Raw genomic sequence first — 12,589 nt, 5'->3', positions numbered from 1 at the left:
TAAGGGTGTATAGACAAGGTTCAGAATGCAGTGTCATAAAAAAAGGAAGACAAAACAAATCTAGCGCCAAGCTCAAACATGCATTGGCAGACCCAAAGGTCTGGCCATGGCAAGCGTGTCATTTTTCCAGTTGTCATTTTTTTTTAAAAAGTATATTCAATAGAAATCAAATGTTTAAAAGTAAAAAAATAAAAAAGTTTAAAACAAAATCCACTGTCAAAAGGTTGTGTGCATACATTTGCAAACAAGTGATTACAATTGTACACCTTTTCAGCTGTCTGTGCACATGTGCTCCAGCAAAATGCCATCCCTCAGTACCAGATAGCCAATGGATGAGGTAGGATAACCTATTACCAAAAGCTATATGTTCTGGTAGGGAGGGGTAGAAAAATATGAATAAGCCTTGAACAAACCACTGGACAAAGGGGGCGGACCAAAAGCCCCACAAAGTATGTATATATGCTTTTTTAAATAAAACATGAGAGTGGCGAGAAAACTAAGACATTGTTTAGGCCACACCTAAAAGATAGCATCTTTATCAATGTCTATTAAAGCTTTCTTTTAGGACTGTTTGGCTGTGGACACCATGCAGTGTGAACTTTTGACTGTTTTCTTGCTCCTGTTTCTTAAATTGCAATGCATAATTCAATATTGTTCGTTATCACAGTTAAAAATGGATAATAACTTCAAAGGAGTTGTTCTGAGCAGGAGGGTCCACAATTTATCTTGCCCCTAGCCCCAAAAACCTTTACAGCCACAGCCACAGCCTACAGCCACTTGGAAGCCAACATCTGATCTGGGCCACTAGTTACCTAAAAACCCTCCTTGTGGGGGAAGACTTGTTTATCATGCCTAGGACCAGGTTAAGCGAGAACACGTGCCTCTTAATGGTAAGACGCTTTCGAGCACATTAAGAGCAACCGTTTCATCATGCACAGACAGTTTGTCCACTTATTCCACAACAGGAAGTGGTGCAGAACGTTAATACCTGTAGCAGGGTTGTCATGGACGAAGAAGGATCTTCACTAGCCTCCAATACCTCTAATGAGGATCTCATCCCTCAAGGCCTTGGGCACCAAGATTATGGGAACCAGTATATCTGTTCCACCGCAGTTCGCCATATATTCACCTCACTTGTGGATTGTTAAATGTAAGATCCCTCCCCAAACACAGCGTGGAAATTCAGCTGATGCTGGAACTCCATGAATTGGATGTGTTATTTATCACAGAAACCTGGACACACTTAGAGTGCGATGTAGAACCAGGCTTGGCTTGTCCGCCTGGGTATAAAATCTGTCACAAACCTAGATTGAGTGGGAGAGGAGTCGGTGTGATTTTTAAAGAATCATGGAATATTGTCACAATAGATATGGACGTAATTGAAGGATTTAAAATGGTAGGATTTGCTATTAAAGATGCTAATGGTCATATATTGACGGGGATTGTCTGTTATAGACCCCCAGGGGCTTTGTCTGTTATAGACCCCCAGGGGCTATCAGTGTGCAGCAGCAGCAGTCTCTGATTGAGACTATTAGTAACATGGCTGCCACACACACCAGACTAGTGCTTTGGGGGGATTTCAATCTTTGGCTCAATGGAACCCTTGATTCTGGCTATAACAATGTCCTCCAATCATGTGAAGGTTTTAACTTATACCAGCGGGTTGTTAAAGCAACACATAAGGGAGGACATACACTTGATGTAATTTTTTCGGAGGACCATGTTCTTAATATCCTGGACATTTTGCCTATGAGTTGGTCCGATCATTATTTGATTACATTTCAAGTGCATAATCCCACTTGTAATAATCAAGCAGCCAGTATTATAAACTATGTCAGTAGAGACTGGAAGGCCATCTTAAGAAAGAGAGGTATACCGCCTGTGTTTTATCTTGAGGACTGTTTCTCGATAGATAAGCAGGTGGAGGACAATTATGTGACCTGCTGTTCACAGATCACTTCTACACTGGATTTAATTGCCCCATTAAAAAAACATTAGCGAGTGGGCAGACCCTTGGTTTAACAACAAATTTAAAAAACTAAAACTTGACTGTAAGCAGGCGGAGAGAAAGTGGAGAAGAGCGTATGATGACAAGGACAAATACACCTGGAAAACTGCGATTACTGGTTATAAGAAATAAATGAATATTGCTAAAGCAGAGTATTTTTCCAATGCTATTCTGAATGCTCCGAATAAATCCAGAAGTATTTTCAATATACTGAATAATTTAATCATCCCCGACTGTGCCAAGAACCACTGTTTGATGTAGCGGGCCCCTAAAAAATGATCCTTGATAGGGCGAAAGAGGCCAAAGAATCATGTTTCCTGATTCACCCAGAATCAGGTTGGTAGCAGCAGGCACTGTTTTTTAGGCAGCACCAATTGCACTCTAGTCACAGAGTGGAGATGCTCCCTTTTGATTGAAGTTGACCCCAAGTAACGGGAACTGAAAGAGTCGAGTAAATTTGCTAAATTCTTCAGCTCCCTTAAAAAAGCAGCCTTCCATCTGAAAGATCTTAGACACAAAAACCTTTGCCAGGTCAAGGCGAGGCAGGGGGCACTCGACTGGCCATCCCTTCTGCCAAAGCTCCCTGAAGAATTAGCTGTTCAAGCATTGTGGACAATAGCAAGACAACAAGAGATCTGTAGGGAAGCTTGCACAGATACTGCTGCATTTGCCATATCCTTTCTGTGTGCAACGAAAATGTTCACTGATGTTCGCTATTCTGTTCCTGGCCTTTGTGTGCCACAGAAGCGTGATACAATATAACTATACAAAAGTTCAACCGACTGCTACTGCCAATGGTTGTGATAAGTTAGTTTGGCTGTTTGTTTGTCCAATGTATATATCTATTGAGATAGGAGAGGATGTAAAATTAAGTGCTTCGCTATATATTGATTGATCATCCTGTGACAGGCACATTTTTTGTTAACTGCAGATTCAACCGATATTAGCCTTGCTTCCAATTGGCCTGATGAGGGCTCAAGAAGCTCATACGAATACTTAACCAGAGCAGTTTAGTAAGTTACGATGAATTATATAATATATCTAGCGATGCACTGAACGTTGTCAAATAAAAATATTTAGACCACAGTGGAAATTCAATACATACATTTTTTTTAAACCTGATCCTTGCTGCACTGCAATTTCTTGTGCATGTAAAGAAATCAAAATACATTCTTAGAGCATTAAAGTTTTAAATAGCTATTAATGGATAAACAACTCTGTTACTCACATAAAGAAAGCTACCGTGGAAAAAACCCCACAAGTGTGAAAGGCATGGTTCAGCTCCTTTGGATCTGAGTGGACAACGGCTGCATCTATTAAAATCCACCAACCTGTAAAAAACTAAGACAATAGCTACATTAGACAACTGGGCACAATAAAGGCACAACACACCAGCAATCACACAATTCTCTATCTGTAGTATTTACTTTGTCGTTAAAAGATTAAAAATAATAATCTGAAAAATGTTCCAATGATGTCCTAGTAGAACAGAATTCACTTTCATCAACAGTTTTTGAGTATGTAACGGAATAAACCCTTGAAACACCCAACATATTAGGACACATTCAAAATATCAGCTCTCAGTGAAACACTACACATAAAAAATGGTAATGTCGTACCCCCTGCCTTTTCTACCATCAATAAAAAGAGATGATGGGAATAAACAGAGAAGGGAGAGAAGAGGTAGAAAAGAAACTGAAAACTTACAGCTGTACATGCACAGTAGGTAAAAAAAAACGTTCCCCATACCGCCAGGTATACATGTGAGAAAATGAAACAAGTTTACTATAGTATGAATGAGGGAATAGTCCAGTCAGGTGTCGCTAATGCCATGATCCAGATATTTGCGCTTTCTTTGCTTTAACTCTAGAAAGCCTTGAGCCGACGCGCACTTGCAAAACACAAGTTTTATCACCCTCCACAACTTACAACTTGGCTGGGCTCTGTGGTGTAGCTTACCTCTGAAAATACAAAAATCTTGTTTGTCCTGAAACAGGTTTACTCTGTTTCGCTGCAATGCAAGTTTTCACCTGTTATGCACGTCCACAATGATGGCACAAGCAGAAGGGGAGGACGCTCCTTCTCCCACATTGCAGCCGCCTCCCCACGCATCTTCGAACCATCACCTCACTTCCGGATTTCCAAATGGTCCTCAAGACCTTGCTGTTTGAATAAGCCTCCGGGACCTGCAAGCACCTGGATACCTTATTGGGTGGTTAGCCATGCTTTATAAATCTGATTGATTTATTGATTGAATATAAGTTGCAATAAAGCCCAGTACTGAGGAAACATGTTTGAGCGTTGGATGAAATAGCTCTTGGAGAGAACAGCACAGCAGCCTGTATGACTAAAAGCCTGCCTTGCGAAAGAGACGCTACTACATATTTAATTTCCTCTTTGATCATAAGCATTGAGAGAAAGTCTGTCTGTACTGACAAGAAGACCTAGATATTGGAGAAGATACATTGTAACTTGTAAGCCCTGAAGAACCTTTGATTGAGAGTTGGTTTTGAAATGCAGGTATTGGAATTAAGAATGAACTAACATTCCTCTACATTGAAAAAAGATGGAACCACACTCAGACAACCAAAAATAAGCACTCTCTGCTGTTCGTGTTTGTTGCCAGTTTCTAATCTAAGGAAATGTCTGCGTTTTGTGAAAGATCATCTCTGACTCTTCGGTTCTCATATTTTTCTGCGCTGCATATCATTGTAGCGTTTCAGTTTGATTTTCTGCAACCATTAATAATGCTATTCTCATGTTCATGAAAGTGACTGGCATATAAAAGAAATTTAAAAACCTGCGAGTAGGGACACAATGGCATGCTAAGCTGAATCTCTCAGGAAGGATGACTGATTTGGAAATAACAAAATCTTGGTTGGAGCAGCTGTTACGTGTCAGACTAATTGCCAGAAGAGTATCAAAGTTATTTAATTATGCGGTCACTTTTCTCTCAGACTTGTACCTGCCACAATAGTATCTTACCCTTGTTACCTGGTCCTGAAGCACTATGCCACCTAGACATGGGCAGCCGAAGGTGTGGAAAGGTTATGGTGTACGATCTCTCATGCACTAGAAGTCTGTTGACTGAGCAATGAAAGATGTTTGGAAATCCTCAAACAAAATTTGTGCAAGTAACCTACTTTTGCAGCCCGTCGTGCAATTCCGTACAGCTGATTTACGGCTGTGATTATAAGCCTCTCTATAAAATACCTGTATTTTATATCACAGGAAGAACAAATAGTTACTGCTTGCACGTTACCTAATATTTTTATTACACTTTGTGGGTGACTGTATTCACATAGTGTCTTTCCCTGCTCAGCCAGGGGTTCTCAACATAATTTAGGATTTTTTTTTCTTATTAGTTATACTATTTCTTTCCTTAAGTTAATGTGTCACGGCAATTGTACTAGGTCAGCCAGGTTTAAGGATGGAGACATTGCATGTTTTGTTGATAAAAAGAGAATGAGAAGACGGAGTATCTCATGTAAAATAAATTGTGCTACTGGCCCTCTGCAATCCTGTTCCCTTCCCTCCAACTGGCCTGAGGAAAAGACCCGGTGCAAAAGCTACACTATTTGCAAGCGATCTTTGGCCAAGATCGATCACGTATCTCACGAATTAACTGAGTCTCAAGACAACATTCCACCACTTACTTCCATTACAATGTGTTCTGCTAATGTGCCACTGCTCTCAGAAAATCTCCCTATGATCACTGTGGTAATATCCTGCTTGGACTACTGTAACCATTCATACTTTATTTAAAAGACGAGAGCTACCATTGTAAACCTCAGGGAAGTCCATACTCTTGCAGGTTTAGACCTTTCAGCCAATTCACAGCTGGGGCTCTAACAGCTGCCCTTAGCAACCACCCGATCCCCTCTAATGGTAATGTCGAGGATGATGCAGACGATTTGGATAATTGGCTCCAACTTAGTGCTGATGAGCTCGCCCCCTTTTCCTTACGACCAGCTAAGGTCTCACGTGCTTCAGCACTGTGGTTTACGACGGCTCTTGAAGAAAGCAAGAGTGCTTTCAAATGCCTAGAAAGGACATGGCGTAAAAACGTCGATCCATATGACAAAAAAACTTTTAAACAGACGCTGAAGGTGCACTATAAAAAACATTTGGAAGAGAAAAAATGCTTTCTCTCTTCAAAAATCACACAGGCTGCTAACCAAAGTAAAGAGATTTTTAAAACGTCAAGGAGTAAATTTGCTTTCATGCCAACTGAGCTTGGACGAATCTCTTAGCCTCCTTTTTCCACGAGAAAATTAAAACTATTCAAGACACCTTCTCTCTGGTGCTCCTGGCCAAAGGGGTAAATCTAGTGTTTTCCACCTCATCTACTCGACCAAGGGGTTCGCTGCTCACGCAGTTCCCCCCCATCTCCTTGGAGAAATCTCTGGAAATCATGAAGGCCCTTAAATAAGGATCACCGTCTGACCCATGTCCAGCTAAAGTGTTGGCGTCAATAGCTGAGGGAATTTGGTGTGAAATCAGATCCTCAATGCTTCTTTGGAGTCTGTGCTTGTCCGTGACATGTGGAAGAAGACAAAAATACTTCCCTGGTTAGATCCAGAGATAGCCGCCAATTATAGGCCAATATCTCTGCTCCACGCTTTCTCGAAAGTTCTTGAGAAATATGTTAACAGTGTCATCACTACATATGCTGAAACTAACCTAGTGTTCAATCAGCGCTAGTCCGGCTTCAGGTCAAATTTTAGTATGGAAACCGTGCTTCTTGAAGTCTCGGATGCCATTAAGGAGATCTTAGACAAAGGAGGGGCGGCCGGGCTGACATTATTGGATCTATCAGCGGCCTTCGATACCATGCCACATAATCAGCTCCTCCGGAGACTTCAGGAGTGTGGCTGTGGGGGCACGGTACTCCGGTGGTTTTCCTCCTTTTTGAAAGACCGCCAACAAACTGTTTGGTCTCCTCCTTTTGTAGCTCCCACTCCCGCTTTAAATGTGAGGGTCCCGCAGGGTTCAATACTCAGCCCTACACTTTTCAATCTATATATGAACCCCCGGGTGTATTTGGCCGAAGCCCGTGGAGCTAAAATTGTATCCTGCCCTGACGATACACAACTGCTCTTCACCTGTGATAAGGAGGCAGATTTTAAAGGAGAAGCGATCAATGCCCGTCTTTCAGATGTGTTCTCCTGGCTCCAATTTCACCAACTTAAGTGCAACTCAGACAAATCAGAGATTATGCTTTTTGGTCTTCCCGCTGACAATGTGTGGTGTAATTGGTGGCCCCACGACATGTCTCCCCTTATCTCCTCAGTCAAGACAGTTAAAAACCTAGGAGTCCAGTTGGAAGATAATTTATACATGAACTCCCAAATACAAGCTGTAGCGGGCTCCTGTTTTGGAGTGCTCAAGCAGTTCTTACCCCTTCTATCGGTAGCACACAGAAACATTGTAGTCCAGGCGTTAGTCACATCTAGGGTTGGACTACGTTTACATTCTTTATTTGGGGAATCCCAGAATACCTGCTGACACGCCTACAGGTCGTCCAGAATGCAGCGGCCAGGGCAATACTTATGCTTGGCCCCAGAACGCGGATGTCCCCCCATCTTAAAGCCATGCACTGGCTTCCGATCTGCAAGAGGATCATTTTTAAAGTGATGGTTTTAGCCTATAAATCGCTCAACAGAACTGGGGCCCCGTACCTCAGGAAAAGAGTTCAATTCTACCACCCGCGTCGTGCCCTGAGATCCGCTGCGCTCCAGCTAGCACGTACCCCCAAATTTCGCAGTGCACAAATTGGCAGTCACTCCTTCCAGGTGCAAGCAGCGCACCTTTGGAATAGTCTAACGTTGGCTCTCAGACTGATTCAGAACCTCCTCATCTTTAGGAAGTCACTGAAAACCTGGTTATTCCAGCAATAGCTCACTACTTAGTGAGTTAAGAGCCTACAGTCTGTCACGCTTGGTTGTTTCAAGCGCCGGGACACTCAATTGAGTAGCCGTGCGCTCTACAAATCTCTAACAACATAACATAACCTGGGGAAAAATATACTCTGTCAATCCTGTATGGTAAGCACCCACCCCAGAAAACATCTAAAGAAAGCTAAGGTCACCATTAAAGGATCAAACTGTACATCTTACCGGAAAGCTAAAATGAAATACCTCAAGGCCAAAACAAATACTTTGGGGGGGGGGCATTAGACTCTAAGGTTTTGTATTCACATCCTATGTGAAGATTCATTTTGCCATCATTTCTGGATGTGAATAGTTCTGCGCACTTGACAATGCAGTTGCCCAGGGGACAATGCAGTTGCCCAGGTAGTGGGGTTTCCTGCCATGTAAACATTGAAAATCCAGATCATAACTGAAGACTAAAAAGTGTCCAATAAATAGGAGTAGATTAGAAGCAGCTTTTCAAGAGACTCCCTCCCTAAAAGAGATCAGTATAAATGGCAAAGCTTTGGTGCAATGGGATCTACAAGGACGATAAATGTTGTTTTCTTCATTAAAAAGTGGCACCCTTGGTAAGCAACGCAGAAATTGAACTAAAAAATAAGAAGATTACTTTCTGAGAGTCACAAAATTATGTCCATCGACCCTGTTGCTTAGAAGCAATTGATCTTTCTGAGGAACAATGCAGGTTTTGTTCCTACACAGGTTGAGTCTTTTTTGGCTCCATGTAGAATCCTGATATTGCACGCACCTTTCCCCTCCTGAGGCGGAAGCCGGGAGGTCTCTTGTCTTTCCCTGTTTTACAATCGTGTTTTTAACATTTTGATATTCGCTACTTGTAAATTTCACACCTGATCTCAATTGGTGTGTTGAGACCCCCCAGCGCTCAGCAGCGCCTAGAATTTACATTTACCCCTTCCCTGCAGCTCCGGTCCCGCTTTCGGCTGAGTATTGACGCCGAGAGCGCTGGGCGCCGGTTTTGGCGGCCATCTTGGGTCGGGCTGGGTTAGTGAGGCCATCGACAGCGCTATAAAAACAGACAGTGATGGCTCCGCGCAGCGGACGCGACCAGCGGACGCGACCAGCGGACGCGCCGGACCTGCGCCGGAGTCGTGCCAGAGTCCTGCCCGTCTGCGCCCGTCCGCGCACGACCGGGCTCAGGGCTTAGGGACTCTGGCACACGCACCTGCTATACCTCAGCGGATCTCCTAGCACTGAAATCTGACAGGTATACCCTATCTCCTATTATATGTGCCACTCTCAAGGAAAATCACATTTTGCACATCTCTAGCTGTAAGAACTTAAGCCGTTCAACCCCCTTAAAGCTAGCTACCCTCAACACCAGGTCACTGCAGAAACACCACTTGGAAATCTTCACCCTTCTACAGGACGAGACTATCGATATCCTGACACTGACCGAAACCTGGCTGAGTGATGCCTCTTCCCCGGATATCATCGCCGCCCTTCCCAGTGGGTATGATATGATCTGGCATAATCGACCAGAGGGGGCCCGAGGTGGGGGTGTAGCAACGATCTTTAAAAGGCAATGTATGGTAACCAAAATCTTATCAGAGACCATAAATACCGTTGACCTACTGGGGATAAAAATTACCATGAACAACTCCTGTCTTACTATCTTAACAGTATATTGCCCACCCCAAAGTACCCCCATGTTCAATGATCTCTTTTTTCCCATTATATCAGACCTATGCACACGTTATAAAAACATCCTGGTAACTGGTGACTTCAATGTCCACTGGGATAAAAGTGATCAAGATCCGTCAGTCCAGAAATTACAGACCATCATGACCGCCCTTGGATTGACACAACTTGTGGAAGCTCCAACCCACATAAAAGGCCATATTTTAGATCTCATTTGGTCCTCGACACCAAAAGCGGTCATCACAAGTATTTCACCCTGTATTTGGTCGGATCACCATCTTATCTCGTATGACTTACCGCAAAATATCTACCAGGCCAAACTACCGTTAAAAACAAAAAAAGTGCGCCAATGGAAAAAAGTGAATTCTGAGACCCTAGCCAAAGCCCTGCCCAAATACAAACAGAATTTTACAACCCCTTCTGATAGTACTGACCTAGACTCAAAGTATGATATGATAATAACCACCCTTAGGCAATCAATCGATGAGCTAGCTCCTGAAAAGACACAAAAAATAAAAGGTGCAGAGAAAGGAGCCCCCTGGTTCACCGAAGGTCTACGTGAACAAAAAAGAAAGCTTCGCTACCTCGAACGATGCTGGAGGAAATCCAAAAAGGATACCGACAGGGAATCATATAGAACATCGTTTCAATTATACAAAAAGCTTATTATAACAGCCAAGAAGGATTATTATGAGACACGCATTAACAACGCTACTAACATTCAGAGAGAGACCTTCAAAATCCTGAAAGAGCTGAGTAAGAAGGAGGAAAAGGTAGATATCTTGATTGACTGCGATACCTTTCAAGGATATTTCCTCGAAAAAGTAGCGACCATCTTGTCTGATATCAAGAAGGATAACCCAGTCCCCTACATCGAACAACTGCCTCTTTCAAACTCTTTAATCCCTGTCTTTACCAGCTTCCCCGAAATTGATTCCACCATTCTGAGACAACTTGTAGTATCCACCAAATCAGGTTCCCCCGCTGATCCCTGCCCGCCCGACATCCTTCGGCTAGCAATACCGATTCTAGAAGACCAGATTTTAGATCTTTTAAACACCTCACTAGCCACTGGATCATTACCATCTACCTTCAAAGAGGCACGCGTCAGACCCCTGATAAAAAAGCCTGGAGCTGATCCAACTAGCCTGAAGAACTACAGGCCAATCTCCCAGCTGCCATTTCTGTCAAAGGTACTAGAACAGCACGTACTAAAATCCCTGTCATCCCTCCTGGAATCTCACCACCTTCTCCAGGAGCGGCAAGCTGGTTTTCGTGCCCACCATAGCACAGAACTAGTAATGCTGTCGGTACTGGATGAGCTAAGATGCATGGCTGACAGTAAAAAGCCAAGCGCCCTGATATTATTAGACCTTTCAGCGGCGTTTGATACTGTCAGCCATGCACTGCTCCTGGACAGACTGGCTAGGTTTGGGATAGGAGAGCAAGCCCTCAAATGGTTAACAGCCTTCTTAACAAGAAGGACGCAGAAGATCCAGTTGGCAGACCAGGTCTCAGACGTGGGCATGTTAGCCTGTGGAGTCCCGCAGGGATCAGCGCTCTCTCCGCTCCTATTTAATCTTTACCTACAACCATTGATAGAGTCCCTGGCAAACATGAATTGTAAAGTTTTTAACTATGCCGACGATACTCAGCTGTTGCTGAGTATCGATAATACACCATCGGCTCAGTCCATGGCCCAAGACATACTACGATTTACAGTGAACTGGATGTCGTCCAATTTACTGAAAATCAATCCAGACAAAACGGAAGTCCTCGTAATCTCAACCTCTACTTCCCCCTGGAATGATTTGTTTTGGCCACAAGAACTAGGACCTACTCCAAAACCGTGCCCTAGTGTCAAGAGTCTTGGGATGAAAATCGATCAGGAACTCTCGATGGCCAACCAAGTATCCGCTGTAGTTGGTTCCTGCACCAATCTGATCAGGCAACTACGTAAACTCGCCCCCCTGCTCTCGAGGAATATGCTGCGAACCATTGTCTCAGCCACAATAGTGTCTAGAATAGACTATGGCAATGCGTTGTACCTCGGCCTTCCAAAGAACTCCATCAACCGTCTTCAGATTATCCTAAATGACGCAGCACGTCTGATTTTTGGAATGCCGAGGAGGACTCATGCCTCCCCTCTGCTCCATAGGCTACATTGGCTGCCTATGGTGCAGAGAGTCGAATTTAAGAGTATGTGCATCTGCCACAAAGCAATTCACGGACAGGCGCCAGCCTACATAAAAGAAAGGCTCGAAATATACGAACCTAAGCGCGCCCTGCGATCGTCCGGATCTTTTCTGCTATCCTGTCCACGTTTCAAGTTAACAACAAAAGGAGGCAGATCTTTTTCAGTTCAGGCTCCTACCATCTGGAATAAGCTACCGGAGGCACTTCGCAGAGAACCCAATCTTCTCCATTTTAGGAAGTCCTTGAAAACCTTACTCTTTAAAGACGCATTCCCATCTCAATAGTCGGTTACTAGATCAGACACCTCTATATTCTTATTTCATCTTTGTTGCTGTACTTGGTCAGTAGCGCTTTGAGACCTGTCGGTGAGTTGGCGCGATACAAAACCCAGTTACAAATTACAAAAGTCAGACCAGGCTGAAGCCTCTGATCAGTAGTTAAGGGATAAAGAAAAACTATCTTTATTCGCATTCCAAATGAATTGTTTGCCATTAATGCCCCACTCTACCCTTGCTGTTCTTCACACGATCAGCGAGAAGTACATCCTGACATCAATTCTGGCTGGAGTATTGATTGGGCCTAGGCAAAGGGGCTATCCATACATCTTGGTCTCTTGGTTTGGAATATCAATGGATTGTTTTTAAACCAAATTTTATTAGTTTTAACACTTTGCTTCATCATCCGCCAACAATCAATTAACATCATCACCGCACATGTCGGCTCATGGAACAGAGTATCAACATCTGTAAGCAACAACAGTAGTCCTTGATATGTCCACCACCCGCTTCATATC

General features: G+C 43.4%; 1 protein-coding gene across 1 annotated transcript in view; it reads right to left on the bottom strand.

Annotated features, from left to right (window-relative positions):
- Positions 1-12,589, bottom strand: part of TMEM50B (transmembrane protein 50B) — a 109,991-nt gene that overhangs the window by 59,484 nt on the left and 37,918 nt on the right. The window contains exon 3 of the mRNA XM_085621376.1: positions 3,237-3,349. Within this exon, the coding sequence (XP_085477502.1) occupies positions 3,237-3,349 (113 nt within the window). The remainder of the gene's footprint in view (positions 1-3,236; positions 3,350-12,589) is intronic.

This window comes from Triturus cristatus, chromosome 8 (assembly GCF_964204655.1).
Source record: "Triturus cristatus chromosome 8, aTriCri1.1, whole genome shotgun sequence".
In the NCBI taxonomy this organism is placed as follows: domain Eukaryota; kingdom Metazoa; phylum Chordata; class Amphibia; order Caudata; family Salamandridae; genus Triturus; species Triturus cristatus.
This window is presented reverse-complemented; position numbering and strand designations above follow the sequence as displayed.